We start from the raw sequence: 19,521 nt of genomic DNA on the forward strand, positions 1-19,521 counted from the left end.
AAATATGCTGGTCAAGATAAATAGATAGAGCAGGGGGTGATTGGTTATGTGGCAAAATATATGGTATTTTAATGATTTGCTTGTGTACAATGAATATCTGAAGAACATCTGTGACTATGATTAAATTTGATACACTTCAATAAATAAGTTCTGTTGGCGGTTACCAGACAGGTGTTTGACTAAAGTCCTTTATATTGTGGATAAAGGAAATCCACTGGTGGCAGTGAGGGAAAGAGAAGACTGAACCCTTTGTGAAGACCCAACACCGAGGTGCATTAAAGGAGCGAACGTCACAATTGGTGTCAGCTGGTGGGATGAAATAGCGTGAGCTCTTTGTTTGGTGAAACAAGCAGGGACCACATGGTAAACATCACACAGACATTTAAAAGCAACAAGGCACCTGTCTCGACACATGTCAAACCATCAGTGTACACCAGCTTAAATTAGGTTGGCAATCAATAAACAAACTAAGGGCCTGTGTAAATGGGTATATAGATTACTGTTTCGATCCCTGCCAGTACAGTTTGGATCAAACCAAATTATAATGACACACTTGTCTCTGCTTCGATTGACCCATTCTTCCCCCTTAAGAGATGCCGTGCTCCTTTCTGGCACAGCTCTAGGGACTTCTGATTTTTTGGTACAATTCAGCACACTCCTAATTATCCTGTTGCGTAGCCTGTGAGGATTGCCTTTTCACACCCTAATGGACCTGGGGATGGTGTTCTCTGAGGTGATAGCCATGTGACATACTAGGTGAATTGTGACATTAAAAGAGAGGACATCTCTTTTCATATTTTAAAAATAACTATTTCCCTAACTGCAGCACAATTCTAATACTATACTAGATGGACACATTGCTTTTTCTATATGCCACTTATTTTATTCAACAAAACAAACAAAAAAGAAAAGTCAGTGCAGGCTTCTAAATGGTAGCTGTGAGAAAAAGGAGGGAAGGGGGTTATGATAACTCCTGGGCTTTGGCCTCACAAGGCAGTGCAACCCCAGCAGAGCCCCAGCTGAGGGGAAAGGCGGGAAGGAGGTGGAAATGCCTGCCTACCTTCTCTCTCCCAAATCTTCATCCCAGTATTTTCCTTTTGTGCCGCTGCTGTCCTCAACCACTGCCTGCTTATTCCAGAGTAAACAAAGTAAACTTACATAAAAGCAAAACAAGTAAACCTTGCTTGGGAATAAACCAGCAATCCAAAGACCTGTGTGTACCCTTCTCGTGGGAGAATAAATATCTCCTGTGTGAATGGGAGGCCTGCTCAAGTGAGGAAACTGAACGGATCACACTGAAAATAAGAACTTTTTAAACTCAGATCAAACCCCCTTGTTTGGACAGGCCCTAAGGCAAGGCAAAGCAAACCTCATCTTAAAGCCATGGAGTTCTGTTCTTGGTAGATCTGGCAGAATAAACTATATGGGATTTCCAGGATCCAAGCAAGAGGCAGTTGGGAATCATTATGATCCTTGACGAGTGAAAAACGGGGTATGGCGGTGTGTGTGTGTGTGGGAGATTAGCTTTGGAAAGGTCCTGGAAAGAAATGGACAGTATTTACATGCTAAGTATTACTGTCTTAGATACCTGAACAAACAAAATCCTAAAGGAAAGGCTATTGGGTCTATTGTAGGCTGTTGGCAGAGGAAGAAAGAATAGAATCACAAGAGAAACCTCACGTAAAAGAAACAGAAACCTGAGTATACAAAACAGAAATGAACAAGGGTGGGTGGGAAACAGCTGCATTAAACATATGAGAAAACAAGGAGAACCACAGCTCTTATGAGTAAGACCATTCAAGGGAAATAGAAGAATAACCAAGAGTAATAATATTATGAAAAGGAAGTGCTTGAAGTACTCACACTTAATTAACATAACTGCCGTTCAGTAGGTAGCAATTTTGGCATTGGACTACAAAGCTATGGGTTCAAATTCTCTGCCAGCACCTTGATCTCGTCCCAGCTGCTGACTCTGCAGCTCCTGTTTCTCAGTAAATACATTTTTGCATAAAATCCAGGGGGAAAGAGGCAGCAGCTGGATTTTTAAAAACTGAATTCAATATTCAAAACACCTTTATCTTTGCTTTTTCAAGTATGTGGATGAAGTATAACAGAGGTCTATTAAACAGTACAGTGCAACAAACAGATCTTGAGGTCCTTGAAGATATTTAAAGATAAGCCACTTTGTGTTCATAGGGAGGCACTTTTATTCTGCTGGTATCCCAGTGAACCTAAGGTAACATACATGGAAGTTATTTCAGCTTATCAAAACAACAACAACCTGAGGTAGGTTAAGACAGAAAAAGTGTAGCTTGCCCCAGGTTATTCAGTGAGCACTGGCCCAGCAAGAATGTGAACCCATGGGCCACCATTCAAAGTTTAATGTATAGTATTATATGCTAAACCATACTGGCTTCTTAAATATGATATGTTGCAATGCAGCTGTCAAGAAGTACATGATATAAAACACGTAAAAAGGAGATGATCTAAAACAGACAGAAATGGTTCCCCTTGACCTACATACTTGTGAGACAGGGATGGTGTGCCTTTGGAGTTGTAGATGTTTTGGTCTAGTGTCCATCCAGCATGGGCAAAGGTAAGGCTTTGTTGGAGTTTTTGTCTAAAATATTTGAAGGACAAAAGATTCTTCAGTTCTACTACAAGAGATTCTGCCATAATGGCCCTTTTTGTTCACAAAGCACAACTTAATATATGGATTGTATGTGGCATATAATGAAGCAATTATGTGAGGATTCCAAACTGGGCTCAGGGTCAATCACAAATTAAGGGAAATGCACATGTGTTGCTATTATAATGTTTTCCCATTAGGCATAACATTCCTTCAAACCTCAATCCAACTTGCAAGTAAAGCTGGTGTTTGGCTTCCAGTGAGCAATTATAAAACAAAAGCAAACTGATTTACAACAGGAGAGTTAGGCAAGCTCATGCTGGATGTCTACACTTCTTCTCTGCTTCTAATGGACGTCTAACTATATCTCCTAGTCTGAGCCTGTGACAGTGGACCACAATGCAACTCATATATTGCAACATCATAAACAGCGTGAAGACTATTAGTGCAAAACTGTTACTGCCAAGGTTCCCTCTAAGGTGCGTGGCTGTGCAAGCACATGTAACTCCATCCCCCTCCACGCAGCTTTCCTCCTGCTTCATACACCAACAGCAAACATTTCCAGCCCGTTTGGTTCCAGTTGCAATAGATCCCCAAGGGCAGGTGAAGCTGCATGCAGGTGGCACTCAGAAATTAGAGGGAACCTTCATTATTAAAAAAAAACATGGGAAAAGATTAAAAATCAGGACAAAAAAGTTTTAAAATGAAGGAACAAAAAATGCATACACTTTGGAAGTATCCTATGGATCATAAAGTTTCCACCAGCTCTAGTTCTTATTCTTCATGGGGAAAGGGCCAGATTACCAAATATCTTTGGTTTGGCCCATGCTTGGGAAAGTTTATAAGAAAAGCAATTAATTACAAAGAGAAATTGGATATGAAGAACCATACAAAGGTAAAAGGTGACAGCCATTCCTGCTCCAACCAGAGGTCATTTCCCTCTGCCCCTAATAAACCTAGGAGAAAAGATCTGAATGAAGAGTAGATGACAGGCTGCTACTGGCCTCTCTTCTACCTTCTGGTTTGACTGCAGAATAGAAAGCGGTATTACTACTAAACAGATGTAATTGGTTTCACAAATAGATAGCAACTGGATGAAGGGGATTTGTTAAGTCAGCATTACGAATAAATCCCATTTATTTAACACACAAGCCAGACATCTCAACAAAATAGGATGGTTCATATAGTGCTGTGTTTTAAACTGATCTGTTTATGTTTCAGTTTAGACCACCGCAGACAGTCTTTCTTCTCCCTCCACTCCAGTATTCAATCAACCTTTTATTCACTTCCACTCACACATTACTAGAATGAAGCTCACTACTGAGAACGTTGAAGATATTCATTCCACAGTTACAATAATCTAATCACTACAGTAAAACAAACAATATTTTCAGCCTACCTTATTTACTAGATACATTTGCACTCATAGCATATTATCATCCAAGATAATTTTTCGAAATATTGATTACAACACACATTGATGTGTGATAAAATAAGAGTTGACAGAAGTCCAGTGGACAACAAATTAATTACTTAGTTGGTAGCAGAAGAGAAAAGATCCAAATAAACAGCAGTTTATTTTGCATGCTTTACAGAAGAATCCATGGAACACCTATGATTAACTGCTACTGAACACTCATTATCAGTGACTCTCAGTAGAGTTTTGCTGGAACCAATTTTGAGATACAAACAATCCAGGTTTTTAAGTTTTCATATCAGTCATTATCAGTGCAAATACATGCATTTCAAGCTGCTACTGTTTCAGAGATCGTTGGGAGCAGACAGACAGAAAGAAAAAGTGACTAAAATCAATTCGTACTAAGAACTACTCAATTTGTAGCCAGAAAGAAAAGATCTACCATATTTTTCCGTTTATAAGACGACCCCTCTTTTCTAACCCCAAATTAGAAAAAGCAGGGATCAAAGGGCTCCCTTTTTGCTAAGCCCCCTGCCTTGACAAAAGGCAAGGAAGGCACCTATCAAAGTGACTGCTGCTTTTCCTTTCCTTTTGAGAAGGCTCAGAGCTTAGCAAAAAGAGGGAGAGAAATGCCTCCCCTTCCTTTTTGCTAAGCCCCGTGCCTTCGCAAAAGGCAGTGGTAAAGAGCTGCCTTCTGTGTATAAAACGACCCTAATTTTTTTCTCAAATTGTTTAAGGAAAAAGTGGCATTTTATACACAGAAAAATATGGTAATCGATGAAGTATACAGTGGTGCCCCGTATAGCGACGTTAATCCGTTCCAGGATTAACATCGCTATACGGAAACATCGTAAAGCGAAATTAAAAAGCCCATTGAAACGCATTAAAACCTGGCTAATGCGTTCCAATGGACTAAAAACTGCCAGGGACAGGGTGGGGGGGGGGGATCCCGCAGGCTTCCAGGCAAAAGCCTGGAAGCCTTCGGGACCCCTCCTCCCTGTCCCCGCCGCCCCGCGCTGCCTTCCCTAGCCGAGATCGGGCTCCCAGGAGCCCGATCCAGGCTGGGGAAAGCAGCGAGGGGTGGCTGCCAGCGAAGGGGACAGGGTGGGGGAGGGATCCCGAAGGCTTCCAGGCAAAAGCTTGGAAACCTTCGGGACCCCTCCACCCTGTCCCTGCCGCCCCGCGCTGCCGAGCCCAGGATGCCTGACAGGCATCGGGTCTCCCCACCTTCCCCCCGCGGCTTGGATCCGGCTTGGATCCGACCCGCGGGGGCTACCCCGGGCATGGCTGGACTCTTGGGAGTCCAGCCATGGCAGAGCTAGCCCCCGCGGGTCCGATCCAAGCCGCGGGGTGAGTGTGGGAGAGCGGGGGGATCCGGATGCCTTTCAGGCATCCCGGGCTCGGATCCCACCCACCGCCAAGGCTGGGTAACCGGTGGCGGGTGGGATCCGAGCCCAGGATGCCTGACAGGCATCCGATCTCCTCACCTTCCCCCCGCGGCTTGGATCGGACCCGCGGGGGGCTAGCCCTGCCATGGCTGGACTCTTGGGAGTCCAGCCATGGCAGGGCTAGCCCCCGTGGGTCCGATCCAAGCCGCGGGGGGGAGAGTGGGAGAGCGGGGGGATCTGGATGCCTTTCAGGCATCCCGGGCTTGTATCCCACCCGCCGCCAGTTACCCAAGGCTGGGTAACCGGCGGCGGGTGGGATCCGAGCCCAGGATGCCTGACAGGCATCGGATCCCCCCACCCTCCCCCCCGCGGTGGCCTCAAAAGGACCCTTCGGAAGGGTCCTTCGAAGGCCACCGCAGGCATTTTCCCCCAGCTGAGTGGCGGGAGCGCTCCTTTGGAGGCTCCCGCCGCTCAGCTGGGGGAAAATGGTGCCTATGGGGAAAACATCGCAAAGCGATTTTTCCCCATAGGCACCTTCGTTATACGATCGCAAAAGCGATGGCATTTTTGCCATCGCTATGCGAATTCGTCGTTAAACGGGGCACTCATTATACGAGGCACCACTGTATCTGACATGTTTTACAGAAGAACCCAGGAAATGTCTATGATCTGGTATCCTTAAAACCTAAATATCATTGTATCAAATTGGGTCTACTATCTACAAAGTAAAAACAGGGCAAAAAACTTGGTTTCTGTGAGAAATTCTATTCTTCTCTACACAGGAGAATACTTCAGATGTAACCCTGATTGTGATTAATCCCAGGAAATTGGGTATAGAATTGCAGCTTGCAAATCTATACTAATTTACCTGGGAGTAAATTCTATAGCAAGATTCCCACTGTGATGTAGTGCATGGAGTAATAGACTATGACTCTGGAGAACGGGGTTCAAATCCCCGCCCAGCCATGGAAACTCCCTGGGGGAGTGGGACTGATAAAATCACTCCTTAAATATTCCACTTACCTTGAAAACCCTATTAGGGTTACTATAAATGAATTCCAACTTGATGGGACAGAACACACACACAAGTTCTATAGCATTCAATGGCACTTAGATCTGAGTAGACTCAGATCCATCACTGGAACAAATCAGAGTAAAGCAAAACAAAATTATGCCACCATCCACCAGTGATTAAAAATTAAAAAGCACAGAAATAAAATGTTTTGTCCTGCTTTGACTCTTTTGATATTAGTTTAAGCTTTGTGTTGTGCAGACACTGGAATGCAGTACCACTGTCACGGGCGCAAGGGACTTTTTACTGCTAGGTAAACAGTTAAAACAGATTACTGGAATGAGAGGTCAGACCACCATTGGAATTTTACAATAGGATTACATTTCCAGTAATATTATTTCCCAGGTCATTGAACTAACATTCTTCTAGATCTCTTGAATACGTCTTTTATGAAATTTTAACAGACCCATGCTGCAAGTCTTTATCCCCTCACTCAGAATTGAGCTCAACTGGTGTCAAAGAGAGTTATTTCTAATAGACACACATAAGACTGCACAGCTATGCTCCATTCTTGACACACCTCAAGACACCACAAAAAGCAGATAATATGATCTATGAATTAAACTACCCTTTCTTACCTCCTTCTCTGAGATGTTTGTCATGTTGCTTTTAAACTCAAAGTGGTTGTGTGTAAGCATTGAATATGCAAAACCATAACTTGAAATCAAATTTTAGCACATATTTTGTTACACTTTTCCAACAGAATTACCCAATACAAGCTTGCTGCCAATTTACACAACTGTAGTTGTACTGAATAATCAAATATGTCGTCATATTGAGTACAGTGGTGCCTTGCATTACGAGTGCTCTGTTTGACGATGAAATCGCACCACGACGATTTTGCGATTGCAAAATGATGTTCCCTATGAGGGAATTTCGCTTTGCAATGATCGGTCGCCTGTTTCGCTAACCTATTATCATAAAGCGATGATTTTTGGCCAGCTGATTGGCGGTTTCAAAATGGCCGTTGGGTGAAAAACATGGCCGCCCGCTGTTTTCTGGCACGGATTCCTCGCTGCACGGGCAGCAAAAATGGCCGCGCTATGGAGAATCTTCGCTGGACGGTGAGTTTTAAGCCCCTAGGAATGCATTAATTGGGTTTTAATGCATTTCTATGGGCTTTTTAAATCGCATGATGACGTTTTCGTTCGAAAGCGATTTTTTCGGAACGAATTAATGTCGTCATGCGAGGCACTAGTGTATTTAATATTTGAGGCAATTATATATAATTCAGAATGGGGAAAAATACAAGATGTTCAAAATCTCCCAACTAAATATGGCATTGGCTGTATACAATACTGCAGAACTTTTTGGGACACAGAACTCCACAAATATGTAAGCAGAAATTACCTTATTTTTACTTTTTCAGACAAATTTTTGCTTTCATTTATGTACTTATAGGTGACAAATTTAAGGTTAAGAGCTGGAACCTGACATTCAAGGGATTTAAGAGAAGATTGGGAAAGGTGTAAAAGGGAATGCCTTGAGTCACAGAGGCATTCACCGCTCTGGCAACACTATGTACTATGCTTTGTTGATTTACTGTATTTTTCCGTGAATAAAACACTTTTTCCTTAATTTGAGAAAAAATTGAGGGTCATTTTATACATGGAAGGCAGCTCTTTACCGCTGCCTTTTGCGAAGCCACAGGGCTTAGCAAAAAGGAAGGGGAGGTGTTGCTCCGTTCCTTTTTTGCTAAGCTCCGTGCCTTCACAAAAGGAAAGGAAAAGCAGCAGTCACTTTGATAGATGCCTTCCTTGTCTTTTGTCAAGGCACACAGCTTAGCAAAAAGGGAGCCCTTTGATCCCTGCTTTTTCTAATTTGGGGTTAGAAAAGGGGGGGTTGTCTTATACATTGGGTCATCTTATAAACAGAAGAATACGGTAATTGGTTTAATTTATATCCCATATTTTCCCAATAGTGGAACCCAAGGGGTCACCTGGTCAGTCTTTTGCTCTATGCACCTTGTACTTAAGGTACAACAGATATCTTTAATTATCTATCTGCATATATTAATAAATTAGCTTATGCAATTTGAAAGCAAAAATGTCCTCCTTTTTAGTGGCAAATCTCCTCTTTTTACATGATTTATATCCTCCATGCCCTTCATTCTGGTGATGCCTGTTCTCTTTTTTGGCAATGTAGGAATGGCCATCCTATTCTGGACTGTTCAGAGAAGAACTAGGTTGTGCCCTGCAAAGCCCACAGTACAACAGGACTTGACTATATGGACAACAAGAAAAGCACAATAAAGAGAGGCTTTGAACAGATGTGGGGGGAGGGGTAGCAAAACCATCAGGTCAGACATTAGCTGAGCATTAAAATAAAGGAGGTTAAATTCTTTTCCAAATTACAGTGGTGCCTCGCAAGACGAACGCCTCACAGGACAAAAAACCCGCAAGACGAATGGTTTTTGCGATCCCTGTGGCGCCTCACAAGATGGCTTCTATGGCCATGCTTCACAAGACGAATATTTTTCACAAGACCAATGCCTCGCAAGATGAATGAATTATTTTCGTCTTGTGAGGTTCCCATAGGAATGCATTGCAATGCTTTTCGCAAGACGAAAATTTTGCAAGACAGCGCTACTCGCAGAACAAATTACATTCATCTTGCGAGGCACCACTGTATGTTTGTTCAAACATTGCACAATAAATTGGATTGAGATGAATGCTCATTTACAACATATCTTAGTGGACATATTTAGAAGGCTAGTCCTCTTTTATGACCAAAAAAAAAAAATTAAGACACTGTTTAAAAACTAGAGCTACTATAATAATGATAACCTTTCAACTGCAGAACTGGAAGGGACCCTCTCAAGGAGGCACAGTGGGGAATTGAACCCCCAACCAGAGACCTAAGCCACTGAGCTATCCTATAAATGAGTTCTCATTTGCCATCAAAGAATAGGGGGAAATATAACCTGGATTTTTCTCTTTAATATTTACTCATCATTTATATGATGGGAGAAAGGGAATTTTAACCATTCTATACTTCTAGAAGAACAACCAGAAGCCTTCACAAGATTAAATTTAAAAACATTACAAAATTATCACATGGGAAAGAAGCATTGGGGAAGAAATGAAAAAGAGTTATAACATGAACAATGTCTGTGGCTAAAACAACCACTCAGGAACCTGGCATTTATGTATCAGCTCATGTATTGGGGGAGAAGGCGGCGGCTTGCAAGCATTTTCTGATCTTGGCAGACCTTATAGTTACATGACCTCAGCTAAGGAGTCTTCTTATAACCACTAATGCGGGGGAGGAAGTGGCTTCAGTTCCAGGGATGCAAAAATGCTTAACACAGTTCCTTATGAACTTTTCACAGACCATTTTGCTGTAACAAGACCATTGGGACAGATCTCTTTGGACGCTTTCTGAACACAGGGAGCCATGCGGAACAACAAAAACATCTATTATCCAAGAGAAAAAGTCAAAAACAGCCAAATTCATACATGATCATGTCACTGCAGATACTATATGCTCTTTGACCCCAGTGACAAAACATCTCACCATTACAAGCTTTTCAATACTCATGCTACATTGATTCCAATGGATCTTGACTCTGTTTTAAGACACAGTTGTAAACAGGCGGTCACATTCTAATGTGACTAAGAAACAGAGTCCAGGATGGAACTTTGCAAATGACAAGAGGCTTGAATCTTAATAACTAAGGACTCTAGGTGGCTCCTGACTAGGATACTGGAGGGATTCACACATACACTAATTTATCAGGTGAAGTGCCTGCCTTACGTCATCCATAAATCACCCTTACTGAGAATAAAGGTAAGCCACAGATCTAGGTCCTGCTGCAGTTTTGTCTCCAGAAACATTTCTGGGCTGCCATACTGTGGAAAGAAGAAAAACACTGCATTCATGGAGCAGGAGAAGAGATAGGGGGATATTGGCAATGGTGAATAACCAAGTCCAGTGGGATGGTGGGCTGAGATAAGAAACTGAGCATTAAAGGAGCATGGAAGAATGCTTCTTTGATGCTCCATTAATGCTTCAACCTTCAAAGAGAAAGAGTACTAGTTTCTAGGTATTTATTTATCCCTTAACTAGTTGAGGTAAAGCAGTGTTCTGTTTATATACACACAGACCCATAGCTCCTAAAGCACTGTCTGAGTGGTTTACCATTTAATTATGCAGGCTACCTGTTGGCTGCCCCCAGCAAGCTTGGTACTCAGTTTACCAACCTTGGAAGGATAGAAGGCTGAGTCAACCTCAAGCCTGGGATCAAACTCAGGTTGTAAGCCGAGTCTTCACTGCAGTACTGCAGTTAAACCACTGTACCACAAAGTCCTCTTATACATAACACCTTTCATAGGGTACCCAACTCAATACAGTCTGGAGTAAATAAAATGGTGTTTAAGTGTATGGTACAAATGCAGGAGCAGGTGATACCTTAATTGGACCACTTTTTAAAAAAACAAAAATTAGCTAGTTTTCAATGATAATTCATCTTCTTCAGGCTGTGCACCAAGTATTGATTGATTGATTGATTGATTGATTGATTGATTGATTGATTGATTGATTGATTGTATTTATACCCCGCCTATCTAGTCATATAGCATTTATCATTGTGTAATCTGATTTGCGTGGTTAATTATATTTTATTATACCATTTGAGAATATTTTGTTTATATAATGCTTCACTGTAGACAAAGTTGAATGTTCACCTATACGGGGCCAAGATGAGATACATTTTGCCCCTCGTTACCTACCCTGGAGCTACCAACATAGAGTTGGCAATGATGGGGAAAAGGGGGGGGGGGTGTTGCAGCTTAAAGACAACAACATGAAATGTTTGACTCTGTGCCATACTGGGCATGGATAAAACCTAAGCAATGGGGAAATAGTATTTATTAAAATTGCCATGGCTAGTCAGAGAGGATTTTAGAATACATGGAATGAATACATCCTGACTAGTTGTAAGGCCAGGCATGATGGTGGCCTTGATAGGATGTGATATCAGCTTCTTAAAACTCATTTCCAATTCATTGCAGAATGCTGGTATGCCTGATAGCTGTACCAATTTTGAGCTTCAGATTGTATGAAAATATACCAGGTAGGTATGAAAAGCTGAGAAATTCTGTTGAGTAGTTGACTGCCTCTTTAGTGTCTTTTACAGTACAAACTAGAGCAAGGTTAAATCAAGGAAAGGCTGGGTTAGAAAGGGATAGAATAATAAGGGCAGACCTCTCCTTCAAACCAAGGCTCTCCTACCCAGCCATGGAATCACACAGGCCTTTAATCAATTCTCCCCTATGCAAAAGCTCTGAAAGAAAGAAAGAAAGAAAGAAAGAAAGAAAGAAAGAAAGAAAGAAAGAAAGAAAGAAAGAAAGAAAGAAAGAAAGAAAGAAAGAAAGAAAGAAAGAAAGAAAGAAAGAAAGAAAGACTCTTGTACTCTTGTACCTTTCATATAGTAGAATGGCAACACCATAAACAACCAATGAAGCAAACACAGATTTTCTTTCTTTTGTTTCATCCCCCAGCTGCTTTGGAAAATAAAATAAAGCAAAATGAAACAAAATAAATTAATAAATATAAATGTGACTTAACATATTTAACATTCACTCAAAGAAATCAGCCTTCCTAGCTGTAATGAGAAAGCATTGCTGTTGTTTTTAGTTTAATTGATGACATGTTTATTTAATTTTGAGTTGCTGTTATATTATGTAACTATGATTTAACATTTGTTCCTATTGATGTTATCCATCCAAAGTGGCCCAGGTAGCTAGATGGGCAGTAAACAAACAAATAAACAAACAAAACATGAAGGTTGTCTTCTTTCAGGGCATCAGCTGAAGTCTCTAAGCAGGAAATAAATTGCAAGGCAAGAGGTATTGCAGGATAAGGAAGTCTGATATCTTGTATTAGTGATTTGAAAACTTGAACATCCATCTCCACCTTTTCCCAGCTGGTGCTAGGTCTCACTCTGAACATGTTTGTAAGTGCAACCCCCTTGTGCAACATCAGGTTGCAAAACAGCCAGAGGGGAAGAGAGCAGAGATCCAGTGGGTACCTGCTTATCCTATAGCCCATCACACACTCTCAAGCAAGGTTCCTGAGATGCCCAAGAGATGCAACTCACAAGCCTCTTTGTCGCACAAGCCCTGACCAACAGAGGCGCGAGCACTAGGAAAAAAATAACTGGGCTGTGACTCAGCCTTCCACAAGTCCCAACAGCTGTAGAGGGTCTGGAAAAACTCCTCACATATCATGGGTCCCACAGGAAAGGCAAGCCCTGGGGGGGAGTGGCATGGATACAAGTCCTAGTGGGAATGGTGCAGGATATATACCATGTCTCCCCAGAAATAAGACAGGGTCTTATATTAATTTTTGCTCCAAAAACACATTATGGCTTATCTTCGGGGGATGTTTTATAGTCATGTCATCATGTTGCTGCACAATGCTGCACAATGGTGGAGGGCAGGGTTTCACTTAACTAGGGCTTAATTTTGGGGTAGGGCTTATATTACGGGCACCCTGAAAAATCATAACAGGGCTTATTTTCAGGTTAGGTCTTATTTTCAGGGAAACAGGGTAGCAGCAATGACAGCAATTGCTTCAGCTACAGGACCCCTTCATCATCTGACTAGGCACCGAAAAAGATCCCTTCCTTCCTTGCTTTGGATTGGCATATTACCTAGTTTGATAGGGTTTTTTTCACAAATTCTGGGCTCACTTCCCAACAGGCCCCCTTTTGTCCGTGTTTCCATAGTTTGGCCTAAAGACTGTTTTTCACACACACCGCAAACTTTGCCTTTGTCCTACCTCTACAACTTCATAAGTTCCTGCCCCTGTGACATCACAAGGAGATGCCCCTGGACCCAGATTTTATCCCTGAAGTCAGAGTGAATGGGACACTGCTAATTCAGCAATCACTATACAGAAGCTGTCAAATGGCAAAAAACTGAAATCCTCTGTGTCAGCACAAAACAAGGCTGAGTCAACAGTGAAGAGTTTTAACTGATATTTCCAGGAAGTCTTGGAAAAGAAATATGTGCTTGCGAAGTTACTAAGGGGAAAATATGGTTCCTATTCTCATTGGCCAGGGACCAAAGAGTCCTCTGTGTGTGTTGGGCAGAGACCATGAGGGTTTGTGGCAGGAAGCAACCCCTTCACTTATTTCCAATATGAAAAATAAGATGTGCTGATATATTTATAAACAGTCCTGCCCTAACTGCAAAGGTCACTGCCCCAATGCTGAACAGCAGGTTTTTAACTCCTTTCCTTTACCTGCATTCAGGCAAATTACTTTTTTTTAAAAGGAATTTAACTCCCAGAAAAACCTAACCAGTGAGTATGGCCAATCTTTTCATGATCTGTCAAGGGCCCACGCATAAAATAACTATGTTATTTGACAGAGGCAGCTAGTTCACTAAGCTTCCACCACCCCTCACCCTCTGTCATAGTAATCACCTTTGTACTTCCCCATGGTCTCTAATGAGATCTCAATATCTGTAATTTATATTGCCAAAATGTGTTTTTGCAATGAAAACTGCAGGCATAGGGGAGCAGTCAGGATTGCAAGTGGAGTAAGTGTTAAAACTGCCCTCCCCACAACTTCTGTGCTACTGTGTCCTGGTTCAGACCAGGTTCCCTGTTTACCTTGGTGGAGGGGTTGGCAACCTTTGGCCTTTCACTCCAATAATCCCAGCCAAGACAGGAAATGGTAAGGGACTGTGGGAGTTGTACTCCAAAGAATCAGCTAAGCCAAAAGTCTCCATCCTGTTTCAACTGGTCAAGATATATACAAAAGGACCCAGGCTTTCATGTTATGACTTTTCATGAGAGTGCAAGAAAAGTAGCTAATATTTAATTATAACAATGATTACTTGCTGTCAAGTCGATCCCTGCCTTGCCAGGGTTTCCTAGCAATAAAATACTTAGAAAGGGTTTACCAGTCCCTTTGAGTGACACTGCAGGGACCGGTAAAGCTTTGCCCAAGGCTACACCAACTGTCTGTCCCCCTGGGAGGCACAGTGGGGACTTAACTTCCCAATCCTTGGCCTTGTAGCCAGACACCCCAAATCACTTAGCTATCCAGCCAGTTTTTATTACAGAAACGTCTCCATCAGGCAAAAGAAAAAAGGGTGTGAAGTCTTTGTTGTTCAGAAGATCAAAATAACTGGTAAATCTATAATGTTGGTAAATGCACAGCAGTTGCTAATCTAGCAAAAAATAAATAAATAAAATAACTTTAGCATAATCTTTATTTCTACTTTTTAAATGTTATTACAGTACCAGATGCTTTGAATTTAGCAGCATGATAGCACTTACCATTTATTAGCTGTTCTGAACAACTCAGACTTCACAAGAGTATTTCCTTCTGCCTGATTGAGCGTTTTGCATAACAAGAATTTGGACATACCCATTATGAACAGAGAACAGAACACCACAATACATGTCTACAAGTACTGTACTGTATGCTCGTGTAGAAAACAGGTCCAACAATCCTAACATTACGGAACAAGTTGGCACGGTGATTATTTATCCGTTCCAGTAGCTCCTGGACAGCTAGAAACGTGAAGCATTTCAGAGAACTGATGTCAAAATCCAGAAAAATGCTGTCTGCTGACCCATGTGGAAAGTTATAGTTCCCATTTTGAAGAACTGCTGACAATGTATAAGAGTTCAATTTGTTGTACAGACCAGCAAGAATTCCTTAATATGTAACATTCACATGATTATCTTCTTTTTAGCACTTTTTCCACTTGGGTTCATTAACTAGCCCCTCATTTGTACTGCTGAAGAGGTTCTAAATTAACAAAAAATTAAAAAGTCCCCGAACTATCATTTTGACCACTGTATGTTTAGGCGTTGCAGATCTTTTGAGAAAATGAAATGTTTCTTTTTCACAAAGCAAATGTTCAGAAAATACAAGTCTGTAAGGGCTTCCATTTCTCTCATAGTTTCAGTTCCACCATGTTCACCACAGCTATGAAACAGAGTCCTCTTTAGACATGCCTCTGCGTTTAGAATGAGACTGAAGAAGCAGAACTGGCACAACCACCTGCCATTAATTTTTGGGACTCTCATTTATAATTTTCCTGCACTATCCACAAAATATTGGCACATGACCTGAGGAAGTGGACTTCCTTGTGCCTCTGTCAGGCTGTTTGGATAGACTTTGTTTGTATATATCAGTCTCCCAATGCCTTCCACAATCTCCCTCACCTTACTAGCATGATCAATGGTTATGGTGGTAGAGGATGATGGGGACTTTTATTTCAATATATTAGAAGGGCAGTGCCTTGAAGGCGGCTGCAATAAATCAGTAAAGAGCAGCAAAATAGTAAAATACATGGAGTCAAATCATACAATGTGTCACTGGTATCTCAAATCACTTAGTGTTTCCACAAATACGGTACATCCATAAATTCAAACTGTAAAGAAATCCTGGGCTTTCCTCCTAGTAATCAATCACAGTACAAAGTGAGTTCACTAGAAAACTATGGAATGTTTGAAAAGCTTTTGCTGAGAGAGTCAGATGTTCTTTACATTTATGGAATTCCTACTTGGACCTAATTATAAAATATATTGCCATGTCTTCATTTATTTGGTGTCTCAAGGTGACCAGTGGAACTATTGTCATTTAATACAAGCTCCTGATCTAGTCGTATGTAGCTGAGATGAAGGAACTTTGGGGGTCCAACTTTGGCCATTTCAGACTACAACTCCAAACATCCTTCACTATTGGCTACTATGGCCAGGGATTCTTGGAGATGAAATCTAAAATAACTAGAGATCTAGAGGTTTTCCACTCCTGTGTTAATAAAATGTCAATAGGGATCTTAGCACAATGTGATACTGTTGTTCCTATATGTTTAATCTGTAACTGCAGTGCAGACTTTTGTGGGATAAAGCACATGAATTGCATCATAGTAGGCACAAAGTTAAAGAAGACCAGCTGTGCAGGATAGAAACAGAGGGAGATAAACTTGTGTTAATTCTTCTTTGAGAAAGACTCAGCTCCTTTTATGCGAAGCTCCTTATCCAGGCACTGGTCATGCCAAGATCTCCTTGTCTTTACTGACACACCTTCAGATCACTATGCAGAAGAGCATAGAATCCAGTCCAAATCAAATGGGACTCCCATCTACTTTCTGTACACCACATAGAACTTCAACGGATGGCAGCTCCCAACAGTCTCAGACATAAGTACTTCTCAGCTTTGCTATCAAAGCTCCTTTAAATGGACATGCCAGGATTTGATACTATCTGCAAAGCTTGTGTTGCACTACTGAGTGATGTGTCCCTCCCCCACTTCTTTCAATGACATGAAAAAGCACCCTAAATTTAAATCCCTATCTATATTAAAACTTACGTGGTTAAAATAAAATAAAATAAACTGCATTGACACAAACAACAGCTGGCCAAAATCCTTAGATTTCATGTCTTGCAGAAGTACAAAGGAGATCTGCAAACCCTTTAATGTTAAAACCAGCCTTTGGCACAGCTCACAGTAGAACTGCTTGCTTGGAATTCAGCTCTTTCCACCAGCACTCCAAAGTCCACCAAGCTATTGTACAAGATGCCAAAGTTGCTCTTTTTTTTTACTCACTTCTAGCCATCTTGCTCCCTTGTTAGCAGCCTGTACAATCTCCACTTTTTTCAGAGTGACATGGTAGACTGCTCCTTCCTCTTCCTCATCTCCCAAGTCCTGAACTGAGACCTGCCACAAACAGAAAATAAATCCTTGGGTCATTTAAAATAATGGGGGGGGGGGGGGGGAGAGCGAGAGGATGCGAGTACAGAAGGTTGCTTTCCTTATATGAAAAAATCTAGGTCAACTGCTGTAGAACTTTGTTACAGAGAGATTACTTCTCAGGACGACTGGTACTGGAAATATATATTATAATTACAGAGCAAGAGATACTTTTCCACAATGGCAAAGAGGGAATACACTTGGCAGACTCCCCTTACCCTGATTATTTGAACACTTTCTGAGGTTCCCGTTTCTAGCTTCTCCCCACCCCCACCCGGACTTGAACCCTGACTTGAACATATTTGAAATAGTTTTACAATGTCTTTTCATAAGGAAATGCTCCCTACTTGCCTCCTTAAAGTTATTTTCTCTACTCTTTCAGTTGCAAGGACCACTGACAGAAAACAGGCACCGAAATTATTGTAGGTCCTCACTTTTTCTTCTCTTCTTATTGCGATAACGATCTGAAATTATTCCAAAGCCTTTTGTTTTTCATTTGTAAACTTCTTCTCAGAACATTGGGTGGGGGGGGGCGGAACATTAGCGATCTTACAGACATCTTCCAATAAAGTTTTTAAAAAGTTACACGTCAGAAAGCGGAAAGGAAAAGCCATCATAGCATTTCATTTGCAGGCAAATTCATTGGAAACCTCTCCTACAACATGACCCCGCTTGGCATGTCTTAAAGCAGATTAATACATATGTAAACACATATTAATACATATGTAAACACATGTGAAGAAAGCATCCGCAGTCGATCCTAAGGATTTCGCAGCTAGTTTCCTTTTCCGAGCTGATCCCGATTGCTCCCTCCACCCTTCTTCCCCTGAACAAGTCAGTCCCCTAGCAAGGATCAGCATCATTTCAAAACTACTCATTTCCACGAGTCATGGCAGAAAAGTGCGAGCAGCAAACATTTTTAAAGATACTGTATTTATTCCCTGGAGAAGCAGGGGGGGAGGGGAGGGAGGAAATGTACCCTCGTCCTTCCCCCCCCCCAAAAAAAACACAAGCTTGTCCCTGGGAAGAGGGGTTTTTCTGTCTCAAGGAAACCGCTTTAGGAGAGCCTATGAGGTCTTGGTTACCATTTTAGCTCTCCAAAGCCACTTCATCCTGAGTTTTTTCTTCGGTGCCCCGAATGGGCATGGCAAGTCCCGCCAGAAGAAGCCTGTAAGAATCCACTCGCAGGGACGTCTTCCCCACACAGTCAGGCACCATTCCCGCGCTGCTGCTGCTGCTGCTGCTCCTCCTCAAGCCTCGGCAGTCAATTCATGACCACAAAGAGCCTCGACTGAGGCGCAGAGAGAGACACAGATATGAAAGAGAGACTCCTCCCCCTCCCTACACACACACACACACACACACACACACGCTCCCCCTCCCTACACACACAGACACACACACGGTTTTCCTGTTTACATTAGAGAACCGGGCTTTGAGCAAAGGAAGAGTTACTATCAAGTCCTCCTCTTGGCACGTCAGAGATCCTCCAGTCTGTGCCGTTTCTCTGAAGTTTTATCATCTTAACGTTTCCAGACAGGCACCAGGTGCCAAAACAAAAACGTGACTCTTCCCCCCCACCACACACCCCCATTATGTTTCCTTCACCAGCGGAGGAGGGGAGGAAATCTAAGAATGGTGAAAGGAGAGCGTTTGCTAAACTTCTGTTCTTCTCTGCACTCGGAGACTTCTTCGTAGCGTTGGCACTGAATGGCCCCCAGAGTAGTACATTGCCAGTAGAAAGCAGTCCCCACCACCCGATTCGCACAGTACCTCAAGAGTTTTAAAATGCCATTCACAACTGGAAATGCCGCTGGCCCAGAAGATCCTGGTGGCTGCAAGCTATGTCAGGATAAACTTAATAACATTAGCTTTATTGTATCATTTAAATTGTATGGTCTATAATTATTTTTATTCTTATTAACCACCCAGAGTGACTATTGACCAGATGGGTGGTCTAGAAGGTAAGTAAGTAAGTAAAATAAATAAGTTAAGTTCTAAGGAGCCACAGGACTCTTCTCTTTTTAAAGCTTGAAATCATTCTTCAACCCCTTAAGTTAGAAAAAGGATCGCCATCACAGACGAGAAGGCATTGGGGCAAAAAGAATGGGTGGTTTTACAAGTGACACAAAAAAGTGTTGTGAAACTTTTCCCACCTGGGCCCCTAGATCAGCCAGCCTCACTTATTCTTTTTTTTAATTAAAATTCAAACATACAGAAAACAGCAATAGACACAGAAGAAAAGGAAAGTTAAAAAAAGACAGCAGACCAAGTATAAAAGGAAAAAAAGCTAAC

General features: G+C 41.9%; 1 protein-coding gene across 2 annotated transcripts in view; it reads right to left on the reverse strand.

Annotated features, from left to right (window-relative positions):
- RGL1 (ral guanine nucleotide dissociation stimulator like 1) overlaps positions 1-18,718 on the reverse strand; it is a 108,262-nt gene extending 89,544 nt beyond the window's left edge. For both annotated transcript variants that reach the window (XM_020795083.3, XM_020795084.3), the window contains exons 1-2: positions 18,312-18,718; positions 17,083-17,193 (exon numbers count right to left, since the gene is read on the reverse strand). In XM_020795083.3, the coding sequence (XP_020650742.3) occupies positions 17,083-17,193; positions 18,312-18,338 (138 nt within the window). In that variant the 5' untranslated portion in view covers positions 18,339-18,718. The remainder of the gene's footprint in view (positions 1-17,082; positions 17,194-18,311) is intronic.
- Between the last annotated feature and the right edge of the window lie 803 nt (positions 18,719-19,521).

Source organism: Pogona vitticeps, chromosome 4 (genome assembly GCF_051106095.1).
Source record: "Pogona vitticeps strain Pit_001003342236 chromosome 4, PviZW2.1, whole genome shotgun sequence".
NCBI lineage: Eukaryota > Metazoa > Chordata > Lepidosauria > Squamata > Agamidae > Pogona > Pogona vitticeps.